Source organism: Heterodontus francisci, chromosome 4 (assembly GCF_036365525.1).
Source record: "Heterodontus francisci isolate sHetFra1 chromosome 4, sHetFra1.hap1, whole genome shotgun sequence".
Lineage (NCBI taxonomy): Eukaryota > Metazoa > Chordata > Chondrichthyes > Heterodontiformes > Heterodontidae > Heterodontus > Heterodontus francisci.
This window is the reverse complement of record NC_090374.1, coordinates 53,309,814-53,333,310: the sequence shown is the minus strand read 5'-3', so window position 1 is coordinate 53,333,310 and position 23,497 is coordinate 53,309,814. Positions and strand designations below refer to the sequence as shown.

The 23,497-nt window shown below is 44.8% G+C and overlaps 1 protein-coding gene across 3 annotated transcripts in view; it reads left to right on the top strand.

Moving 5' to 3' along the window:
* arhgef28a (Rho guanine nucleotide exchange factor (GEF) 28a) overlaps positions 1-23,497 on the top strand; it is a 564,358-nt gene that overhangs the window by 150,220 nt on the left and 390,641 nt on the right. For all 3 annotated transcript variants that reach the window (XM_068029539.1, XM_068029540.1, XM_068029541.1), the window contains exon 5: positions 18,901-19,084. In XM_068029539.1, coding sequence (XP_067885640.1) covers positions 18,901-19,084 — 184 coding nt within the window. The remainder of the gene's footprint in view (positions 1-18,900; positions 19,085-23,497) is intronic.

The following is a 23,497-nucleotide window of genomic DNA, read 5'->3' as shown; positions in this document are numbered from 1 at the left end:
ATTAGCATGAATGGAAGCTTGGTTAATGGACAGGAAGCAGAGAGAGTAAGGATAAATGGCACATTTTCAAATTGGCAGGTTGTGACTAGTGGAGTGCCGAAGGATCAATGCTCAGCTATTTACAATCTATATTAATGACTTAGATGAAGAGACCGAGAGTTAAGTATCCCAGTTTGCTTATGATACAATGCTAAGTAGGAATGTAAGCTGTGAGGGCACAAAGAGGCTGCAAAGAGATATAGACAGGTTAAGTGAGTGGCAACAAGGTGGCAGATGGAGTACAATGTGGGGAAGTATGAGGTTCCCTAGAATTCCCTAGAATCTAGGGAATTTTGGAAAATCATAACCAAAATCAAAATATTTTAAAAGGGGTGAAACTTCTGAATGTTGATGTTCAGAGAGATTTGGGTGTACTTCTACAAGGAACACAAAATTAGCATGCAGGTATAGCAAACAATTAGAAAGGCAAACAGCATGTTGGCCTTTATTGCAAGAGGATTGGAGTACAAGAATAAGGAAGTCTTGCTACAATTGTATAGGGCTTTGATGAGACCACACCTAGAGTACTGTGTGCAGTTTTGGGCTCCAAATCTAAGGAAGGATATACTTGCCTTGGTGGTGGTACAGAGAAGGTTCACTAGCTTGGTTTCAGTGATGAAAGGCTGAGTAAATTGAGTCTATACTCTCTGGAGTTTAGAAGAATGAGAGGTGATCTCATTGAAGCATAAACAATTCTGAAGGGGCTTGACAGGGTAGACACTGAGATGTTGTTTGTCCTGACTGGGGAATCTAGAACGCCGGGGTACTGGGCACAGTCTCAGGATAATGGGCCAATCATTTAGCACTGAGATGAGGAGAAACTTGTTCACTCAAAAGGTTGTGAATCTATGGAATTCTACCACCACCCCCCCCCCCCCCCCCCTCCCCCCAGAGGGTTGTGGATGCTACATCATTGAGTATATCTAAGGCTGAGGTTTTAGTCTCTCAGGGAATCGAGGGGTATGGGAGCAGGCGGGAGAGTGGAGTTGAAGATCTTATTAAATGGCAGAGCAGGCTGGAATGGCTGTATGCTACTGCGGCTCCTATTTCTTATGTTTTTATTCCCAGATTTGAGGGCTGAGCTAATTTTGGAGGTTCCTTTGTAAAGGATTCCTTATTCTAGAAACATTGTGCTATTTGTAACTGATAATGGACTCTCTCTTTTGTAGAACTTAATAACACTGCACTTACTGGGCTGAATTTAGTGAGCCCATTGTGGGTCTTGGAGGTGGACCTGGAAATGTGCGCTTTTCCACTAGTCACGCGGGCGGTCACTTTACACAATGGAAGGGCAAGGTCTGGCCAATCATGCGACAGAGCGGGATGCAAGACGTTGAATACGGTGTCGGAAAACTCCAGAGCAGGTGCTGGCGCCATATTTAAAGTGCTGCCTGTCATGCTTGCATTGCTGCCTTGGACTCATTTGCTGTTCGCTGTTCACTGCTGAGATGGGTGTTGGAGTGACTCCTGGACTCCCCGCCATGCTGGAGAAGGAGGCCACAGTATGGCAAAGGGTGGCCCCATGGTTTAGCGATGCTTCCTTCGAGATTCTCCTCCAGGCTGTAAGGGAAAAGCTGGAGGTCCTCTTTCCCAGCGATGGCAAGAAGAGATCCTCCCACCTGATCAAGCAAACCTGGATGGAAATAGCTGAGGAGATTAGCAGCCATGGAGTCACATCCCCGAACATAGGTGCAGTGCAGGAAGAGAGTAAACGGCCTCGTTCCTTCTACCAAGGTGACTGTTCCATAACTCCCTCTCCTTTTTAGTGTTTGCAAGTGGCTATGCAGGAAGAAGCGGGACATGGGGAGGGAGGCACTACAACTGCTCTGGCAGAGGGGCTTAAGCATCACCTCACCCTGACAGATGCATGGCTGCATCTCGGCGACTGGCCACTTCTTTCACAGCTGACCCCCATTAACTTCCCTAAGAGCGGGGATTGTGAAAGTAGGGGACTACCAGAAGAACTGTCATGTTGCTCTCTCTGTGAAGTATGACTATCTCCCTCTTCCTACTTGCAGGACAACAGGGACCATAACAGCAGGGAGACATCCTGGACTGGGGGAAGCATCCCAGATCTTTGGCCTCTCTTGACAGCTGAGACGGAGGCACTAGAATTAGCAGGAACCCAGGGCAGCTGCTCAATAGCTGATGGAGAGACTGGAGTCTGTGTGCAAGAGAGTAAGGATTGTCTTCCATCGACACGGTTTACTTCAGGAGACCCACATCATGTATTATTGTTCTGATGAGATTTGCACATCCTAACTCACACATGTTTGTGTTCTCTCATGCAGGTCAGCATCTGCGTGAAGCAGAAGGGGGTCAGCGGTCAACCTCTGAGGCAGAGCAGCAGTCAGAGGATGCACCGTCCCATGATTCTCCTGCACCTTCCACCAGGGCAGATACTTTTACCTTGGTGGGTTCCCACTTGGCTGTATAATCAGGATCACAAGCTGGTGAGAGCACTGCACATGTGCGCGAGCAGCTGATGGAGGCTCTGACAGCCGAGGCCTCTGACAATTGGAGGACTGTGGGTGGCCAGGCGTTGCTGAGCCCCAGGCTCATGACGAGCCTCTGGTTTCAAGAGCACAGGGCATGCTGGAGTTGCAGGGAGAGGTAAGGCAACATCTGGCAGAGATGCCAGAGGCAATGTGCAGCCATGAGTGGACAATGGAGGAGTCCATCCATGCCATGAGTGCTTCCAAATCTCAAGTGTGCAAGCACCGAGCTTCCTCCATCGAGAGTTTGGCTACCCTCATAGAGGGTCAGATCACACAAATGCACGCAGACCTGCACACCATTGCCATGGTCAAGAGCTCAGTGCAGCAGAAGCAAGGCAAGAAAAGGACAATGTGCCTGGAGTCTTCTCCAGCTCCTCGTCCTTCTCTGGTGAGCAAGGAGGTTCAAGTGAGCCTTTAAAGGGAGGAGGACAGGCTGATCCCCATAACTGGGAGCTCCCCTCAAGATGCTCTGAGTGTGGAAACTGGCTCCTTAGCCCCTCTGCCAGTGAGCCCAGGTCCAGCAGCTGTAACGCCTGAGGAGAATCCTGCACCAGTGCAAGAAACCCTCAGGCAGCTGGGGTCCTCCAGGCCTTAGGCAGCCAGAGGATAGCTGCTGAAGTCATCACATCCAAGGGGCAGCATAGTCAGCAGCCTGTCTCCAACCCAGCTGCTAGCGCTGGGGTCACACCTCATAAAAGCGCTTGTAACTGTATAAAGAAAACCATCTAGAGACACTTGGGGTTTCACGGGTGTTTGAAATTTGACATTTGCTTCATCATATAAGGTAGTTTTGTTTTTGAAATTAACCTTCATTGTGTAAAAATTATTATGTTATCATGCATTAATTGTGAGCTGCTGACTTCACCCTTCCTCCTTAGTGGATGATCCCGTGTAAGGGCTTGAACAACGAGTGCTGCTTTGTCTTCGTGCTGCGCATCCTCCTTGTCGGTGGAGGACTGTTGTTCAATCATGTCTTTGTCATTTAAGGCCTCCCCTCTCTGCAGTGCTAGATTGTGCTGTGCAGATCACAGCAGATCACAATGATACACAAAACCCTTGCTGGGGCATACTGCAGGGCTCCACTGGATCAATCTAGGCACCAGAATCTCATTTTTAGCAGCCGAATGGGCTGCTTTATGGTCACTCGGGTGGAGCCGTGGCAAGTGTTGTACCTCTCCTCCGCTGCATTGTGAAGGTTCCTCACAGGTGACAGTAGCCATATCATGAGTAGCCTTTGTACCCATGCCAGGTGGCCAGTGGGCTTCCAGAGTGCTGTCAATGCAGAGACAACCCTGCTTTGGCAGCTATGCCTTTGCTACTTCTCCCAGCAGACTCCCTGATGACCCTCAGTGCCCAACCTTGCTGATAGTCAACCCTCTCATTCAGCAGCATGGGTAACCAACCCTCTCACCCAACAGAACAAAGAACAGTACAGCACAGGAACAGGCCATTCGGCCCTCCAAGCCTGCGCCGATCTTGAAGCCTGCCTAAACTAAAACTTTCTGCACTTCTGGGGACCGTATCCCTCTAGTCCCATCCTATTCATGTATTTGTCAAGATGCCTCTTAAACGTCGCTATTGTACCTGCTTTCACCACCTCCCCCGGCAGCAAGTTCCAGGCACTCACCACCCTCTGTGTAAAGAACTTGCCTCGCACATCCCCTCTAAACTTTGCACCTCTCACCTTAAACCTATGTCCCCTAGTAACTGACTCTTCCACCCTGGGAAAAAGCTTCTGACTATCCACTCTGTCCATGCCGCTCATAACTTTGTAAACCTGTATCATGTCACCCCTCCACCTCCGTCGTTCCAGTGAAATCAATCCGAGTTTTTCCAACCTCTCCTCATAGCTAATGCCCTCCAGACCAGGCAACATCCTGGTAAACCTCTTCTGTACCCTCTCCAAAGCCTCCATGTCCTTCTAGTAGTGTGGCGACCAGAATTGCACGCAATATTCTAAGTGTGGCCTAACTAAGGTTCTGTACAGCTGCAGCATGACTTGCCAATTTGTATACTCTATGCTCCGACCGATGAAGGCAAGCATGCTGTATGCCTTCTTGACTACCTTATCCACCTGCGTTGCCACTTTCAGTGACCTGTGGACCTGTACGCCCAGATCTCTCTGCCTGTCAATACTCCTAAGGGTTCTGCCATTTACTGTATACTTCCCACCTGCATTAGAGCTTCCAAAATGCATTACCTCACATTTGTCCGGATTAAACTCCATCTGCCATTTCTCCGCCCAAGTCTCCAACCGATCTATATCCTGCTGTATCCTCTGACACTCCTCAACACTGTCCGCAACTCCACCAACCTTTGTGTCGTCCGCAAACTTACTAATCAGACCAGCTACTTTTTCCTCTAAATCATTTATATATACTACAAAGAGCAAAGATGCCAGCACTGATCCCGACGTAACACCACTAGTCACATCCCTCCATTCAGAAAAGCACCCTTCCACTGCTACCCTCTGTCTTCTATGACAGAGCCAGTTCTGTATCCATCTTGCCAGCTCACTTCTGATCCCGTGTGACTTCACCTTTTGTACCAGTCTGCCATGAGGGACCTTGCCAAAGGCTTTACTGAAGTCCATATAGACAACATCTAACAGGTTGGACACCTGATACAGCCACCCAAAACCAAGCTCCCTCCCACCCATCCTCCTCTGCAGACCACTCGAGACCCTGCTGAGCAGGTACTCCCACCCACGACCCTGCTGAGCCGGTGCTCCCACCTGACGCTGCGAGCCCCCCTTGCTGACCACCCGAGACCATGACACTCCCCTTGCAGAGCGGACAACACTGTAGGCCAGCAATGGCCTCTGCTTCCCCCATCTTCCCCAATGCATTTCTGGTCATGGCTGCCTATGCATTGTGGCACTGAAGCCTCGCCTCGGTGCCACCAGCTTTCAATGGCCAGGAACCTGAAGGCATGTGAGGGATGCTCGTTATCCACTTAACTCCAACCCCTCAATTGAATCACAATGAATTAGTGCTAATATATTAAAACTAAGTGTTCAGCAATTTAAATTGCATTCCAGTCGCATCGGGACAGCGATGTTGCCGTGGAGCTTTCCAACCGCTTACTAAATCCAACACTAACGTCATGACGTCTGAATTCCTGGCAGACACATCCGACACGAATTTCCAGCCCTCGAAGGCACCATTCATGCTCAAAACAGCCACACTAAGTTCAGCCAATTAGGTGATTTGATGCTAAGTAGAGCATATGGAGAAAGAGTATTCTATACATTAAATATTTTTCCTTGCCATAACACTAGGTATTGTAAAAGAAAATTTTCTAACAGAGCCTGTGCGTCCATGTAATTTGGGGTTGGGAGGTAGGTTTACAGCAGGTTTGACTATTTGCCAGTGTTCCTTACATATGGATCTTAATTAAAATGAGTTAATGTGGTATGGAGTACTGGACATGTATGTTTATAGTATCAAAATGCAACCTATGCTTTGTAGATGCTTTTATCACACTGAAGGCAGGTGTCCGTCATACAAATAATGAGGGACCTCTGAGTTATGGGGCAACAGCTGCTTGGAGGCATTCCCTTGAACACCAGTTCCTTTATTGGAAGCTCGGTATTTATCCGAATTGGGTTGCAGAAAAGCAAGAAACTGCTACTAAAGCTCTGCATCTCCAATTGGTAGAGTCATTCTTCAACCAGGTAAGCCATGCTGTGAGGAGGAGGATGGCAGAAATGTATATATATTTTTTATGGTGAGTTGCACTTCCCACCTTGCATGAGAAGCTATTCGTACTTGTTACCTGCTTTGCCTCATGACTAATAATGGGCGACTATCCTTCTTAGGGATGTAGAAAAATTGGATAGCTTGAGGGTTCATGTGGCTCCAAGATGCATGCAGCATTTGTAATAAGATGGATGAATTGATGGTACAAATAGAAATAAATGGGTGTGATATGATAGCCATTACAGAGACGTAGTTGCAAGGTGACCAGGCTGTGAGCTAAATATTCAAAGGTATTTGACATTTTGGAAGGAAAGGAAGAAAGGAAAAGGAGGTGGGGGAGCTCTGTTCATAAAGATGAGATCAGTACAGTAGTGAGAATGATCGTGGCTCGGAAGGTCAAGTTGTAGAAGCAGTTCGGGTGGAAATAAGAAAAAACAAGGGAAAGAAGTCACTGGTGGGAATAATTTATAGGCCCCCTAACAGTAGTTATGCAGTAGTTCTGAGTATAAATCAAGAAATAATGGGGGCTTGTAGGAAAGAGACTGCAATAATTGTGGGCAGTTTTAATCTTCAGATAGATTGGACGGATCAAAATGGCAAAAGCAGCCTGAAGGATGAGTGTATTTGGGACAGTTTCTTAGAATAATACATTCTGGAACCAACCTGGGAGAAGGCTATTTTAGACTTGGTAATGTGTAATGAGACAGGATTAGTGAATGACCTTATAGTAAAGGATCATGTAGGCAAGAGTGATCTTAACAAGATAGAATTTCACATTCAGTTTGAGGGTGAGAAATTTGGGTCTGAAACTAATGTCCTAATCTTAAATAAAGGCAATTACAAAGGTATGAAGACAGAGTTGGCTAAAGTTGACTGGGAAAATAGGTTAAAAGGTAGGATGGTAGAGAAGCAGTGGTAGACATTTAAGGGGATATTTCATAATTCTCAACAAAGATATATTCCATTGAGAAAGAAAGACTCTGTGGGGAGGATGCATCATCCGTGGCTGAGTAAGGAAGTTAGGGATGGTATCAAATTGAAAGAAAAGGCAAATGAGGCTACGAAGATCAGTGGTAGGTCAGAAGATTGGAAAAAATTTAGAAACCAGCAAAGAATGGCCAGAAAATAATAATGAGGGAGAAATTAGTGTATGAGAGTATACTAACAAGAAATACAAAAACAGACCTTAAAATCTTCCACAAATATATAAAAAGGAAAAGAGTAGTTAAAGTAAGTATTGGTCTCTTAAGAGGATGAGACTGGGGAATTAATAATGGAAAACAAGGAAATGGCAGATTTGGAACAAGTGTTTTGTGTCTTTTTTCACAGTAGAAGACACAAAAAGCATCCCTCGGAGAGTAGAAAACCAAGAACCAAAAGGGAGGAACTTAAAACAATCATCATCACTGGAGAAAAAGTACTTGGAAAACTAATGGGACTAGAGGCTGACAAGTCCCCTGGACCTGATGGCTTGCATTCTAAGGTCTTAAAAGAAGTGACTGTACAGATAGTGGATGCATTGGCTGTAATCTTCCAAAATTCCCTAGATTCCATCCCAGCAGATATAAAACCACAAATCTAACAGCTCTATTCAAAAAAGGGGGGAGACAGAGAGCAGGAAACTATAGGCCAGTTAGCTTAACATATGTCATTGGGAAAATGCTGGAATCTATTATTGAGGAAGTAGTAGCAGGACATTTGAAAATCATAATGCAATCAGGCAGAATCAACATGGTTTTATGAGAAGGAAATCATGTTTGACAGATTTATTACAGTTCTTTGAGGATGCAACAAGCAGTGTGGATAAAGGGGAACCTGTAGATGTAGTGTATTTGGATTTCCAAAAGGCATTTGTTAAGGTACCACATAAAAGGTTACTACACAAGATAAGAGCTAATATATTGGGGCTAATATATTAGCATGGATAGAGGATTGGCTAACTAACAGGAATCCGAAAGGCGGGATAAATGGGGCATTTTCAGATTGGTAAACTGTAACTAGTAGAATACCACAGGGGCCTCAACTATTTACAATCTATATCAATGATTTGGATGAAGGGACGGAGTGTATTGTAACCAAATTTGCAGACGATAGAAAGATAGATAGGAGAGCAAGTTGTGAGGAGAACACAGTGTCTGCAAAGAGATATAGATAGGTTAAGTGAGTGGGCAAAAATTTGGCAAATGGAATATAATGTGGGAAAATGTGAGGTTGTCCACTTTGGTAGGAAGAATAGAAAATCAGAATATTATCTAAATGGAGAGAAACTGCAGAATGCTGCGGTACAGAATGATCTGGGTATCCTTTTACATGAATCACAAATAGTTAGCATGCAGGTACAGCAAGAAATTAAGAATGCAAATGAAATGTTAACATTTATTGCAAGGGGGATGGAGTATAAAAGTAGGGAAGTTTTGCTATAGCTGTCCAGGCCATTGGTGAGACCACACCTGGAGTACTGTATACAGATTTGGTCTCTTTACTTTGGGAGCGATATAATTGCATTGGGACCAGTTCAGAGAAGGTTCACTTAGCTGATTCCTGGGATGCAGTTGTTGTCTTAATGAGGAAAGGTTGAGCAGCTTGGGCCTCTACTGATTGGAGTTTAGACGATTGAGAGGCGATAGTATCAAAACATATAAGATTCTGAGGGACTTGGCAGGTTAGAATCTAAGAGGATGCTTCCTCTTGTGGGAAAACTAGAACTAGGGGGCACAGTTTCAAATTAAGGGGTCTTCCATTTAAGATGGAGATGAGGAGGAATTTCTTCTCAGTGTCACTAACCTTTGGAATTCTCTTCCCCAGACAGCAGTGGAGTTTGGGTCATTTTATATATTCAAGGCTGAGTTAGACAGATTTATGATCTACAAGGCAGTCAAGGGTTGGGGGGAGGCTGGCAGGAAAGAGGAGTTAAGGCCACAATCAGATCAGCCATGATCTTATTGAATGGCAAAGCAGGATCGAGGGGCCGAATGGCCTACTCCTGCCCCTATTTCTTATAATCGTATGATGTGTTTGGAATGGAATTTCAGAACTAGATCAACTGGCTGTACTATCCTTGATAATCCAAGTGAACTAGGGAAGTTGGCAGATGCACCTGATGAATGACATAAGAACAATTTGTCTCATTTAATAGAATCTGGAATGTGGATGTGTCATTGGGTATTGAGATTCTTCCCACTTTGTTCCAGATAATTCTGCAAAGAATCTGAACAAGAAAGATGGTCATGGCTGGTGTTATGGACAGATGAGAAGTGGTGTGGGTGACTTTCACTTTTCACCTCTCAACTGACCGCAAATAGTGTTTTAAAAATACCGAGTGTTTTAAGGGTCAAATAAATAGATAAACAACAGGTTTTCTCATAGGTTAAATAAGAAAGATACTTATTTTTTATACAATAACTGGAAAATACCATGCATTCACACACACATGTTAGAGTCGAGGGTAGCATGCAATTGGAGTCCAATTGTTCTTAAAAAAAAAAAAAAAAAAAAAATTGATTCTTTTAAAAAACCTTTAGAAACTTTTCAGGAGGAAATCGTTCAGTGGTGCAGATCTGAATGCTTGTTGTCTTGAAAAGGATGAAGTCTGCAGGCTGCTTGTGGTTAAACCTCAGTCCAAAGTCAGTATTGGAAATCCTGGTTTACTTTCGCAGATGGGGAGTTCCAAAGCACCTTGCAATTTCTCTGCTGCAGTCATTAATAAATTCTATCAGCAGGGCCACTGCTTAGCTGGAACTGTCTCTCAGCTGTTCTGGCTGGAAAAGACTGTCTCTGGCTGTTCTGCCTTTCTCTCTCCAGAGAGATACCTTTTAAGGTAAAACTTGTCAGGTTGGAGTGTCGGTCAGATGAGTAAGGGCTTTCTTCCCTGGGGTGATTTATACAATGTTCCAGGATAGTATGGCGTCAGAATGTGGTCCATTTTGATAAATAGGTGTTATTTCACACCTATTATTTGGGCCTTGACTTCGGAGTCAGTCTGCCTGCAAAAGTCTTTGTTAGCTCCATTCCTGCAGATAGGAGTTATTAGCATGGATTGGGCTGGTTTCCATTTCAATGTGTTTTCTCTGAAGCTAATTCACATGGATAATGGGTTTTGTCTTCAACAGACAAACATGTTTATTAATAGTACAGGAGGGGGTCACCTGATCTCCACTCCATCTTGCTTTTAGCATAAATATGTCCATTTTTCTGGAGTTCAGTTCAACAGTTGACTATTATTTCATAATTCCACCAGTTCATTTCATATTTCATCACTGTTCCCTCTGTGAGTGTGATAGTGGACAAACAGCAGAAAGCTTACTCGTACTGGTAGGCAGTATAGTTTCAGCTGGTTGAACTCCAGCAGTATCCCTGTACACACTCAAGAGTCTCTCAGCCTTAACTCTTGCAAACGTTGCCTGAATTCTCTGTACTTCAGTAATTGGGGTGCGTCTTATGGAAAAAGTGTGGACTAAATTTCAAGCAAATGATACTCCATTTGTATGAACTTCTCAGAAGTTTCAAAATAAGCCAGGGAAATAGCTGTCTTTGCACTGTACTTTTGGCACCAGTGTTCTGTAAATTTTGGCTTATGGCCTAAAATGTGATGTTGCATATGGCTTCTTCATTTTATCTTGTCTTTGGTTCTTGATTTAAAACCAATTTTAAATATATTGTGGTCATAATGGAGGTTATATATTCAGCGAAAAGCCAGCCTGTTGGTTCAGAAAGAGGGGGATCATTTTCAAGTTTGTTGCCTGGGCAGTAACCTAACAGAATGGATTGCCCCCTCTTCATAGAACCTACCTGATTTTTATTCTATTGATTGCAATAGAACAAAAATTGGGTGGTTGGGCCAGGTTACTGCCCAGGTTGTAAAGTTGAAAACTACTCATGAGATATTTATCTATAAGGGAACTTTTGAAGACGACAAAGTTGTCATGTTAATATTTTGATTGCTTTTAGACCTGAATGCCCATCAGAAATTTTCCTATTTTATATAAGTCACCTATGAAATAAGTCACGCAGCAAACAACTTCTTGTCTTCTTGGGTTCTTTTGTAAACTTCAATCTGATTGTGATTTACTGCTGAGGATGATTTGAAAGGAAATTGTTCTAGGATCTAAAGAGAAATCTTGAGCATAAATATTACTGAATTGCTAGGAGTGTCGGTCAGATGAGTAAGGGCTCTCTTCCCTGGGGTCAAGGATGTCTCTGAACGGACAGGGGGCATTCTGAAGGGGGAGGGTGAACAGCCAGAGGTTGTGGTACACATCGGTACCAATGACATAGGCAGGAAGAGTGATGAGGTCCTGCAGGGGGAGTTTAGGGAGTTAGGTAGAAAGTTAAAAGACAGGACCTCTAGGGTTGTAATCTCGGGAATACTCCCTGTGCCACATGCCAGTGAGGCTAGAAACAGGAGGATAGTGCAGCTAAACACGTGGCTGAACAGCTGGTGTAGAAGGGAGGGTTTCAGATATCTGGACCATTGGGAACTCTTCAGGGACAGATGGGACCTGTACAAGAAGGACGGGTTGCATCTAAACTGGAGGGGCACAAATATCCTGGCTGCGAGGTTTGCGAGCGTCACTCGGGAGGGTTTAAACTAGTGTGGCAGGGGGGTGGTAACCAGAGCAGTAGGACAACAAGTGAAATAAGTGAGGGGGAACTAGTAAATAAAGCCAGTAAGACTGAGAGGAAGAGCAGGCAGGGAAATGTTGCGGAGCACAGTGGGACTGGTGGTCTGAAGTGCATTTGTTTCAATGCGAGAATTATAACAGGTAAGGCAGATGAACTTAGAGCTTGGATTAGTACTTGGAACTATGATGTTGTTGCTATTACAGAGACTTGGTTAGGGAAGGACAGGATTGTCGGCTAAATGTTCCAGGCTTTAGAAGCTTCAGGTGGGATAGAGGGGGATGTAAAAGGGTTGGGGGTGTTGCATTACTTGTCAAGGAGAATATCACAGCTGTACTGCGGGAGGACACCGCGGAGGGGTCGTGCAGCGAGGCAATATGGGTGGAGCTCAGGAATAGGAAGGGTGCAGTCACTATGTTGGGGGTTTACTACAGGCCTCCCAACAGCCAGCGGGAGGTAGAGGAGCAGATATGTAGACAGAGTTTGGAAAGATGTAAAAGGTAACAGGGTTGTAGTGGTGGGTGATTTTAACTTCCCCTATATTGACTGGGACTCACTTAGTGCTAGGGGCTTGGATGGGGCAGAATTTGGAAGGAGCATCCAGGAGGGCTTCCTGAAACAGTATGTAGATAGTCCAACTCTGGATGGGGCTGTGCTGGACCTGGTATTGGGGAATGAGCCCGGCCAGGTGGGTCGAAGTTTCAGTAGGGGAGCATTTCGGGATCAGTGACCATAATTCCGTAAGTTTTAAGGTACTTGTGGATAAGGATAAGAGTAGTCCTCGGGTGAAGGTGCTAAATTATAACAATATTAGGCAGGAACTGAAGAATTTAGATTGGGGGCAGCTGTTTGAGGGTAAATCAACATCTGACATGTGGGAGTCTTTCAAACGTCAGTTGATTAGAATTCAGGACCAGCATGTTCCTGTGAGGAAGAAGGATAAGTTTGGGAAGTTTTGGGAACCTTGGATAACGCGGGATATTGTGAGCCTAGTCAAAAATAAAAAGGAAGCATTCGTGAGGGCTGGAAGGCTAGGAACAGACGAATCCCTTGAGGAATATAAAGACAGTAGGAAGGAACTTAAGCAAGGAGTCAGGAGAGCTAAAAGGGGTCATGAAAGGTCATTGGCAAACAGGATTAAGGAAAATCCCAAGGCTTTTTATACGTATATAAAGAGCAAGAGAGTAACTAGGGAAAGGGTTGGCCCACTCAAGGACAGAGAAGGGAATCTACGTGTGGAGCCAGAGGAAATGGGTGAGGTACTAAATGAGTACTTTGCATCAATATTTACCAAAGAGAAGGAGTTGATGGATGATGAGCCTAGGGAAGGGAGTGTAGATAGTCTCAGTCATCTCATTATCAAAGAGGAGGAGGTGTTGGGTGTCTTGCAAAGCATTAGGGTAGAGAAGTCCCCAGGGCCTGATGGGATCTACCCCAGAATACTGAGGGAGGCAAAGGAAGAAATTACTGGGGCCTTGACAGAAATCTTTGCATCCTCATTGGCGACAGGTGAGGTCCCAGAGGACTGGAGAATAGCCAATGTTGTTCCTTTGTTTAAGAAGGGTAGTGGGGATAATCCAAGAAATTATAGGCCGGTTAGCCTTACGTCAGTGGTAGGGAAATTATTAGAGAGGATTCTTTGGGACAGGATTTACTCCCGTTTGGAAACAAACGAACTTATTAGCGAGAGGCAGCATGGTTTTGTGAAGGGGAGGTTGTGTCTTACTAATTTGATTGAGTTTTTTGAGGATGTGACAAAGTTGATTGATGAAGGAAGGGCAGTGGATGTTATCGATATGGACTTCAGTAAAGCCTTTGACAAGGTCCCTCATGGCAGACTGGTACAAAAGGTGAAGTCACACGGGATCAGAGGTGAGCTGGCAAGATGGATACAGAATTGGCTCAGTCATAGAAGACAGAGGGTAGCAGTGGATGGGTGTTTTTCTGAATGGAGGTATGTGACTAGTGGTGTTCTGCAGGGATCAGTGCTGGGACCTTTGCTGTTTGTAGTATATATAAATGATTTGGAGGAAAATATAGCTGGTCTGATTAGTAAGTTTGCGGATGACACAAAGGTTGGTGGAGTTGCGGATAGTATTGAGGATTGTCAGAGGATACAGCAGGATATCGATCGGTTGGAGACTTGGGCGGAGAAATGGCAGATGGAGTTTAATCCGGACCAATGTGAGGTAATGCATTTTGGAAGGTCTAATGCAGGTGGGAAGTTTACAGTAAATGGCAGAACCCTTAGGAGTATTGACAGGCAGAGAGATCTGGGCGTACAGGTCCACAGGTCACTGAAAGTGGCAACGCAGGTGGATAAGGTAGTCAAGAAGGCATACGGCATGCTTGCCTTCATCGGTCGGGGCATAGAGTATAAAAATTGGCAAGTCATGCTGCAGCTGTACAGAACTTTAGTTAGGCCACACTTAGAATATTGCGTGCAATTCTGGTCGCCACACTACCAGAAGGACGTGGAGGCTTTGAAGAGGGTACAGAAGAGGGTTACCAGGATGTTGCCTGGTCTGGAGGGCATTAGCTATGATGAGAGGTTGGATAAACTCGGATTGTTTTCATTGGAACGACGGAGGTGGAGGGGCGACATGATAAAGGTTTACAGAGTTATGAGCGGCATGGACAGAGTGGATAGTCAGAAGCTTTTTCCCAGGGTGGAAGAGTCAGTTCAAAAACAAGAAATGCTGGATTCACTCAGCAGGTCTGGCAGCATCTGTGGAAAGAGAAGCAGAGTTAACGTTTCGGGTCAGTGACCCTTCTTCGGAACTGACAAATATTAGAAAAGTCACAGATTATAAACAAGTGAGGTGGGGGTTGGGCAAGAGATAACAAAGGAGAAGGTGCAGATTGGACCAGGCCACATAGCTGACCAAAAGGTCACAGAGCAAAGGCAAGCAATATGTTAATGGTGTTTTGAAAGACAAAGCATTAGTACAGATTAGGTGTGAATATACTGAATATTGAACATCAGCAAGTGCAAACCTGAAGAAAAACAACCTGAAAAAAACAGTGGGTAAGCAAACTGAACAAACTAAGATGAAATGAAATAAATGCAAAAAATGTAAAAAGGAATGCAAAAAAAAGGAAGAAAAAAATAACTAAAAATGAAAGTAAAGTGGGGGGTTGTCATGCTCTGAAATTATTGAACTCAATGTTCAGTCCGGCAGGCTGTAGTGTGCCTAATCGGTAGATGAGATGCTGTTCCTCGAGCTTGCGTTGATGTTCACTGGAACACTGCAGCAATCCCAGGACAGAGATGTGAGCATGAGAGCAGGGGGGAGTGTTGAAATGGCAAGCAACCGGAAGCTCAGGGTCCTGCTTGCGGACTGAGCGGAGATGTTCCGCAAAGCGGTCACCAAGTCTGCGCTTGGTCTCCCCAATGTAGAGGAGACCACACTGTGAGCAGCGAATACAGTATACTACATTGAAAGAAGTACAAGTAAATCGCTGCTTCACCTGAAAGGAGTGTTTGGGGCCTGGGATAGTGAGGAGAGAGGAGGTAAATGGGCAGGTATTACACCTCCTGCGATTGCAAGGGAAGGTGCCCTGGGACGGGGACGAGGTGGTGGGGGTAATGGAGGAGTGGACCAGGGTGTCGCGGAGGGAACGATCCCTTCGGAATGCTGACAGGGGAAGGGAGGGGAAGATGCGACTGGTAGTGGCATCACGCTGGAGGTGGCGAAAATGGCGGAGGATGATCCTTTGGATATGGAGGCTGGTGGGATGAAAAGTGAGGACAAGGGGAACCCTGTCACGGTTCTGGGAGGGAGGGGAAGGGGTGAGGGTAGAGGTGCGGGGAATGGTTCGGACACGGTTGAGGGCCCTGTCAACCACAGTGGGGGGAAATCCTCGGTTGAGGAAAAAGGTCATATCAGAAGCACCGTCATGGAAGGTAGCATCATCAGAGCAGATGCGTCGGAGACGGAGAAACTGGGAGAATGGAATGGAGTCCTTACAGGAGGTAGGGTGTGAAGAAGTGTAGTCGAGGTAGCTGTGGGAGTCAGTGGGCTTATAATGGATATTGGTAGACAACCTATCCCCAGAGATGGAGACAGAGAAGTCGAGGAAGGGAAGGGAAGTGTCAGAGATGGACCATGTAAAGGTGAGAGAAGGGTGGAAATTGGAAGCAAAGTTGATAAAGTTTTCGAGTTCGGGGCGGGAGCAGGAAACGGCACCGATACAGTCATCAATGTACCGGAAAAAGAGTTGGGGGAGGGGGCCTGAGTAGGACTGGAACAAAGAATGCTCGACATATCCCACAAAAAGACAGGCATAACTAGGACCCATGCGGGTACCCATAGCGACACCTTTTACTTGAAGGAAGTGCGTGGAGTTGAAGGAGAAGTTGTTCAATGTGAGAACAAGTTCAGCCAGGCGGAGGAGGGTGGTGGTGGATGGGGACTGGTTGGGCCTCTGTTCCAGGAAGAAGCGGAGAGCCCTCAAACCATCCTGGTGGGGGATGGAGGTGTAGAGCGATTGGACGTCCATAGTGAAGAGGAGGCGGTTGGGCCCAGGAAACTGGAAATTGTCAAAATGACGTAGGGCGTCAGAAGAGTCACGGATGTAGGTGGGAAGAGACTGCACCAGCGGAGAAAAGATAGAGTCTAGATAGGAAGAAATAAGTTCAGTTGGGCAGGAGCAGGCTGACACAATGGGTCTGCCGGGACAGTCCCGTTTGTGGATTTTGGGAAGGAGATAGAAGCGGGCTGTCCGGGGTTGCGGGACTATGAGGTTGGAAGCTGTAGAGGGAAGATCTCCAGAGGAGATGAGGTCAGTGACAGTCCTTTGGACGGTGGCTTGATGTTCGGTGGTGGGGTCATGGTCCAGAGGGAGGTAGGAAGAGGTGTCTGTGAGTTGGCGTTGAGCTTCTGCAAGGTAGAGGTCGGTACGCCATACAACAACAGCACCACCCTTGTCTGCAGGTTTGATGACCATGTCGGGGTTAGACCTGAGAGAACGGAGTGCCTCAAGTTCAGAGGGGGACAGGTTAGAGTGAGTGAGGGGGGCAGAGAAATTGAGACGACCAATGTCTCGCCGACAGGTTTCAATGAAGAGATCAAGAGCGGGTAAGAGGCCAGGGTGAGGGGTCCAGGTAGAGGGAGAATACTGGAGGCGGGTGAATGGGTCTGCTGGTCGGGGGGAGGACTCCTGGTCAAAGAAGTGAGCCCGGAGGCGGAGGCGACGGAAGAAGAGCTCAACGTCATGCCGAGCGCGAAATTCATTGAGGTGGGGGCGTAAGGGGATAAAACTGAGTCCTTTGCTGAGTACAGAACGCTCAGCATCAGAGAGGGGGAGGTCAGAGGGTATAGTGAATACACGGCAAGGGGTCAGATCAGAAGGGGTGGGGTCAGAGGGAAGTGAAGCGGAAGGAGGATCTGGAGGGGCATTAGTCCCCATCAGCTGCTGGAGCTTGCGTTCCTTAACACCTGAAAGGAAGAAAAAAAGTTTTTTGTTAATGCGTCGGATGAGACGTAAGATGAGATGAAACTGCGGAGTAGAACAGATTTGAGATAAGGTGAGACGGTGCTGCTGGAGAGAGAGGTCCAGTGTGTGCATATGGCGGCGCATAGCACTGAGTTTTTTTCAGGTTGTTTTTCTTCAGGTTTGCACTTGCTGATGTTCTATATTCAGTATATTCACACCTAATCTGTACTAATGCTTTGTCTTTCAAAACACCATTAACATATTGTTTGCCTTTGCTCTGTGACCTTTTGGTCAGCTATGTGGCCTGGTCCAATCTGCACCTTCTCCTTTGTTATCTCTTGCCCAACCCCCACCTCACTTGTTTATAATCTGTGACTTTTCTAATATTTGTCAGTTCCGAAGAAGGGTCACTGACCCGAAACGTTAACTCTGCTTCTCTTTCCACAGATGCTGCCAGACCTGCTGAGTGAATCCAGCATTTCTTGTTTTTGTTTCAGATTTCCAGCATCCGCAGTATTTTGCTTTTATTATTATGGAAGAGTCAGTTACTAGGGGACATAGGTTTAAGGTGAGAGGTGCAAAGTTTAGAGGGGATGTGCGAGGCAAGTTCTTTACACAGAGGGTGGTGAGTGCCTGGAACTTGCTGCCGGGGGAGGTGGTGGAAGCAGGTACAATAGCGACGTTTAAGAGGCATCTTGACAAATACATGAATAGGATGGGAAGAGAGGAATACGGTCCCCAGAAGTGCAGAAAGTTTTAGTTTAGGCAGGCATCAAGATCGGCGCAGGCTTGGAGGGCTGAATGGCCTGTTCCTGTGCTGTGCTGTTCTTTGTTCTTTCAGATTGGCTTTGTGAAACACAGATGAGATGGGATGTGGCTGTAACTGTGGTATTCCTATGTACTATCCACTAGCAGTAAAAAGTTTTATCGTTTTTTTTTCTGGGCCAATGCTAACGAAGAATCTTGTATCAGGATAAGGTTCTGATTTTATGGGCTGTGGTCTAGACCAAGGGAGACATCTTTATGTGGTGTGAATAAGAAAAAGTATTGGAAAGTATCCTGAATCATATTGAAGACTACCCTGAAATAAGATTTATTTTGTTACTTTGACTTTCCACCAGCAACAGCATCAAATGCAATTTCCTTTTTTTGAAGAAATGAACCTAAGGCAATTCCATTTGTTTGATTAGATCCTTTCAGATCTCCTCAATCACTAACTAGTTAAAAGATGATGTGACAAGGGAAGGAAGTTTTGCCAGAAAGTTGACCAGAAAGGGACTTCTACCCAGATTGTGCCATTTTCCTGCCTGAAATGGGTTGGAATTTCTAGGCTGTAAGCACCTACACATAGATAAATAGATAGGAATAATAATTAAAACCGAGCTTTAGTTGAACTGATAATTGCATTGGAAGCTTCTTAGAATATAGTAAAAAAGTGACAGAGATTGCTGTTGCCAGGCGTTGTGATTTATATAATTCATCTCCTGTGTTTTCATCAATGCCCATGCTGAAGATTGGTAGTAGCCAAAAAGGTGAATGTTTAAAAAAAAAAATTCCAAACAAATGAAACATCTCTTTACCCTGATTTCACTTTTTGTTCCTAGAGATAATACACAGGGAAACCCTCCTACATGTTTCAGTGAGATTCGGTCTTCATAAATTCTCTCAGTTTCTGCTGTGCAAATCTGGTGGTATCCAAGCTGTTATGGTGCCCAATGAGGAAGGAATGACACCTGTGGACTTAGCATTGCAGAATGGGATGCAGGACCTTGCTGAAGTTTTCAAAGAGTAAGTACCTGATGCAATGTGAAATAAGCCTGTTTTCCATTTCTAATGTTGCTGCTTTTATTTTTATCTTCCTGACTATAAATCTGCTTCAGTTCTGATAGATTTCCAATTGTCTTAAATATAGAATGAGATGGGAGTGCAAGGGCTGGTGTCGAATTGTAGATGATCTTACAAGTGGAAAAATATAGAATTCAATATATGGATATACCGGGTGAATATTAACAACTTTTTGCCTTCTTGGGTTGTTTTGTAAACTTCACTGATTGTGAATTACTGCTGAGGATGATTTGAATGGAAATTGTTTTAGGATCAAAAGGGAAATCCTGAACATAAATGTTACTGAATTGCTAACTTTTACTCAGATTGGCTTTGTGAAACACAGATGAGATGGTATCTGGCTGTAAGTATTAACTTGAGTGATACTTTTTACTTATTCAGAAAGTATTTATAGTTTTGTGCCTTTTTTTGATGATACTTTATCCTCATTGGGTTAAATGTTGAAAAAAAATGCTGAATGGCACCTTTTAACAATTCCCAAAGCTAAACAGATGGTTAAGAGGGAGAAAAGAGTACAAGAACATCACTTTTATCCTACACTGAGGAGTGCAGTATTGATTCTGTTTTCACAAGGATGAAAGTGGGAAGCTGTGTTTCACTATCTTCTCGCATTGTTGCAAAGTATTGGAAGACAAAGTTTCATATATCTACTCTGTCATCAGTACACAATGTATCCATATGGCACTGCTCATCCCTTCCTCCCCTTCCCCAAGTGCAGTATAACAATCACATAGTTGGTGTAATAGAAATATTAGTTCTTTTGCTGGAACTATAAAATTAATAAGTGAGTTAATATGGCACATAGTAACATGGTTCCAACAGTAAGAACAAGTACATACGAACATACGAATTAGGAGCAGGAGTCGGCCATTTGGTCCCTTCGCACCTGCTCCTAAAGGCCGGTTCAGGTCTGCAAATGAAATCCGACCCGAGCCCGACAGATCGACATCCGACCCTGAGCCCAACCCAGCCCGAGTCCTTTCATTTTTTCCCGCTCCTGACCCGACAATCAGTTAACCTAAACGTTTTTCACTTTGTTTGCTTATCAGCACAAGCTTAAAAAAACTGTGACAAAACCACCTTTCAAATCCAAAAAGTACATTAACATTGGAGCCACTTACCTTCAGTGGTGATAGAACATACCCGACCCGAGCCCGAATGCTATACTAGGATGTGCGACCTGACCCGACACATGTCGTCAGGTCCCGTCGGGTTCGGTTCGGGTAGCCGTGTTCTACCTGCTCCGCCATTTAATAAGATCATGGCTGATTTGATTGTGGCCTCAATTCCACTTTGCTGCCTACACCCGATACCCTTTGACTCCCTTGTTAGTCAAGAATTTACCTCTGCCTTAAAAATATTCAGTGACCTGCTTCCAAAGCTCTCTGGGGCAGAGAGTTCCAATGACTCACAAATCTTGAAGAGAAAAAAAAATTCTCCTTATCTCCCTCTTAAATGGGCAACCCTTATTTTAAAACTGTCCCCTAATTCTAGTCTCTCCCACAAGGGGAAACATTCAGCATTCACCATGTCAAGTCCCTTTAGGATCTTATGTGTTTCAATAAGATCACCTCTCATTCTTCTAAACTCCTCTGGTTCAAAAGTTAAGAGGTATTATGTTTTAGAAACAGTATTTTGCCTATTTTTCTTTTTCTTCTTTCTTTTGGGCCTCCTTATCTCGAGAGACAATGGATACGCGCCTGGAGGTGGTCAGTGGTTTGTGAAGCAGCGCCTGGAGTGGCTATAAAGTGATCTATAAACCTGTGTTTTTCAAAAAAGCATAAAAATCAGTTCCCTACCACAGACTGGGTGACAAGTGGATAGCAGCGTGGCCCTTTCATTTGGGAGCTGGCTTCTAAACGAGCCCAGATTAATAGAACTAATTTCTTGTCTGACACATGAAACTACTGGACAGTCAGAACCCGATTTTTCGTACAGCAAAGAAAACTCTCAAGTAACTCGGAACAAATTTGTACTTTCACATTGGTCACAAAGATGGCTGATGTGGAAAATCTAAAAAGTACAATAGAGAACACTCTTGCAAATTTGGAAATTAAAGCAGATTGTGGGGCAATAGGTAGTGGGATTTGTGTTGCACCTAGTCTTGTGCTATCTGGGGTGCAAAAGTAGAAAGTTTCTAATTAAGCATGGAAGAAATAGGAGCAGAAGTAGATCATTCGGGCCCTCAAGCCTGCTGCACCATTCAGTATGATCATGGCTGATCTTTCACCTCAACTCCACATTCTTGCCTGCTCCCTATATCCTTTGATTCCCTGAGAGATCAAAAATCTTACCGACATCAGTTTTGAATATACTCAACGATGGAGCATCCACAACCCTCTGGGGGAGACAATTCTTTCATTAGAGACATTCCTCAATTTTAAGAAGAAGTTCTAATACCTCGAATGGATGAACACGAGAGAAGTCAAAGTTGGAGGAATGCAGAATTCTCACAAGCCTTGAGAAAGTTACAGAGATAAGGAGAATGAAGTCATCAAGGGATTTGAACAGAATGAGAATTTTAACCACCGAAGGATAGGGAGCCAATGCAGGGAAGAAAGCATGGGGATGTTAGGTAATTGGGAATTGGTGCAGGTGACAATATGGACAGAGATTTCAATGAGCTGAAGTTTTTGGACGGTGGAGTATGGGAGGCTGGCCAACATATAGTTGGAATAGTTGAGTCTGAGGGTGACAGAGGCATTGATGAGGGCATTGGCAGCAGATAGATTGATACAGGTTTGGAGTCAGGAAAAGCTATGGAAATGGAACTAGATAATATTTGTGATGGAAAGGATATGGAGCTGGAAGCTCAGCTTACAGCAGGGAGTGGGTGGAGTCAGTGGCAATGGTAAGGAGTTCATGGGTAGGGGCTGAAGACAGTGGCATCAGTCTTCTCAAAGCTTGACTGGAGGAAATTGCGGCTCCTCCAGGACTGGATGTTGGAGACATTATAGAGCTGGGTGTCATGAGTCTATACGTGTAGGTTGACCATGTATTTGCCGATAATGTTGACAAGAGGCTGCTTGTAGATGAGGAAGAGTTTGGACCAAGGATGGATTCTTCGGGAGCTCCAGAAGTAACAATGCGAGAGTAGGAAGCAAAACTATTCCTGAAAATCTCATGGTTGTACAAGTAAGAGTGGAATCAGGCGAGGGCCATCCCGTTGATCTGGACAATGGGGGAGAGGCAATGGAGGAGGATGTTATGTCCTGTCAAAAAGCTGCAGAGAGGTTTGAAAGAATGAGGAAAATGTAGGGATATCAGCAGACACCTTTCAAACTCAATGCAGGATGCAAATGAATTTTCTCCCCCAAAAGGTTGTGGATTGGGGACAATTGGAGCTTTCAAAATTGAAATTGATAGATTGTCAGGTAAGGATATCAAAGGATATGGACAAAGAATAGTAAATGGGAGTTGAGCTACATGATCTAAATGAATGGCAGAGCAGGCTCAAGGGGCTGATTGGTCTACTGTTCTTAAAGGCAGCAGACTAAATAAGCACTTCACTTCCCTCCATGCACAATTTCCTGTGAAAGTAATGTGGAGTGGAAACCTCACCTATCTCTCCTCCGATAACACCTGCCCACATCCACATCCCTATGCCCCTGCCACAGATTTGTAATAGAATTTTTGAAAATGCCATATCTTTTAAAGTAATATTTGCAATAAAAGAAAGACTTGCATTTATATAGCGCTTTTCATGACCACTGGTTGTCTCAAAGCACTTTCCAGCTAATTAAGTACTTTTGAAGTGTAGTCACTGTTGTAATGTAAGAAACATGGCAGCCAGTTTGCACACAGCAACATTCCACAACTAGCAATGTGATAATGACCAGATCTGTTTTTGTGACATTGATTGAGGGATAAATATTAGCCAGGACACCCGGGATAACTCCCCCGCTGTTATTAAAAATAGCCCCATGGGATCTTTTACATCAACCTGAGAAGGCAGTTGGGGACCTTGGTTTAATGTTTAATCTGACAGACAGTACCACTGACAGTGCAGTACTCCCTCAGTACTGCACTAGCGTGTCAGCCTTGAGTTTTGTACTCAAGCCCTGGAATGGGACTTGAACCCAGAACCTTGTGACAAGAGTGCTACCAACAGAGCCATGGCTGACACAGTATGACTGCTGAAAGCAAAAATAATATTGAACGGATAAATGAATAAAACCAAAAAAAAATACTTACCTGGAGAGAGTTGGGGGAAGTGGCAGACCTGCGTGGAACCTACCGTGGAGAGAATAAATCCAGACCCAGGCTCGGGGTCTTCCACTTAGCTGGAGGGAGTCAACAGTGGTAGACCTGCGTGGAGACAACTGGAGTTTGAAAAAACAAACAAACCGTGACATC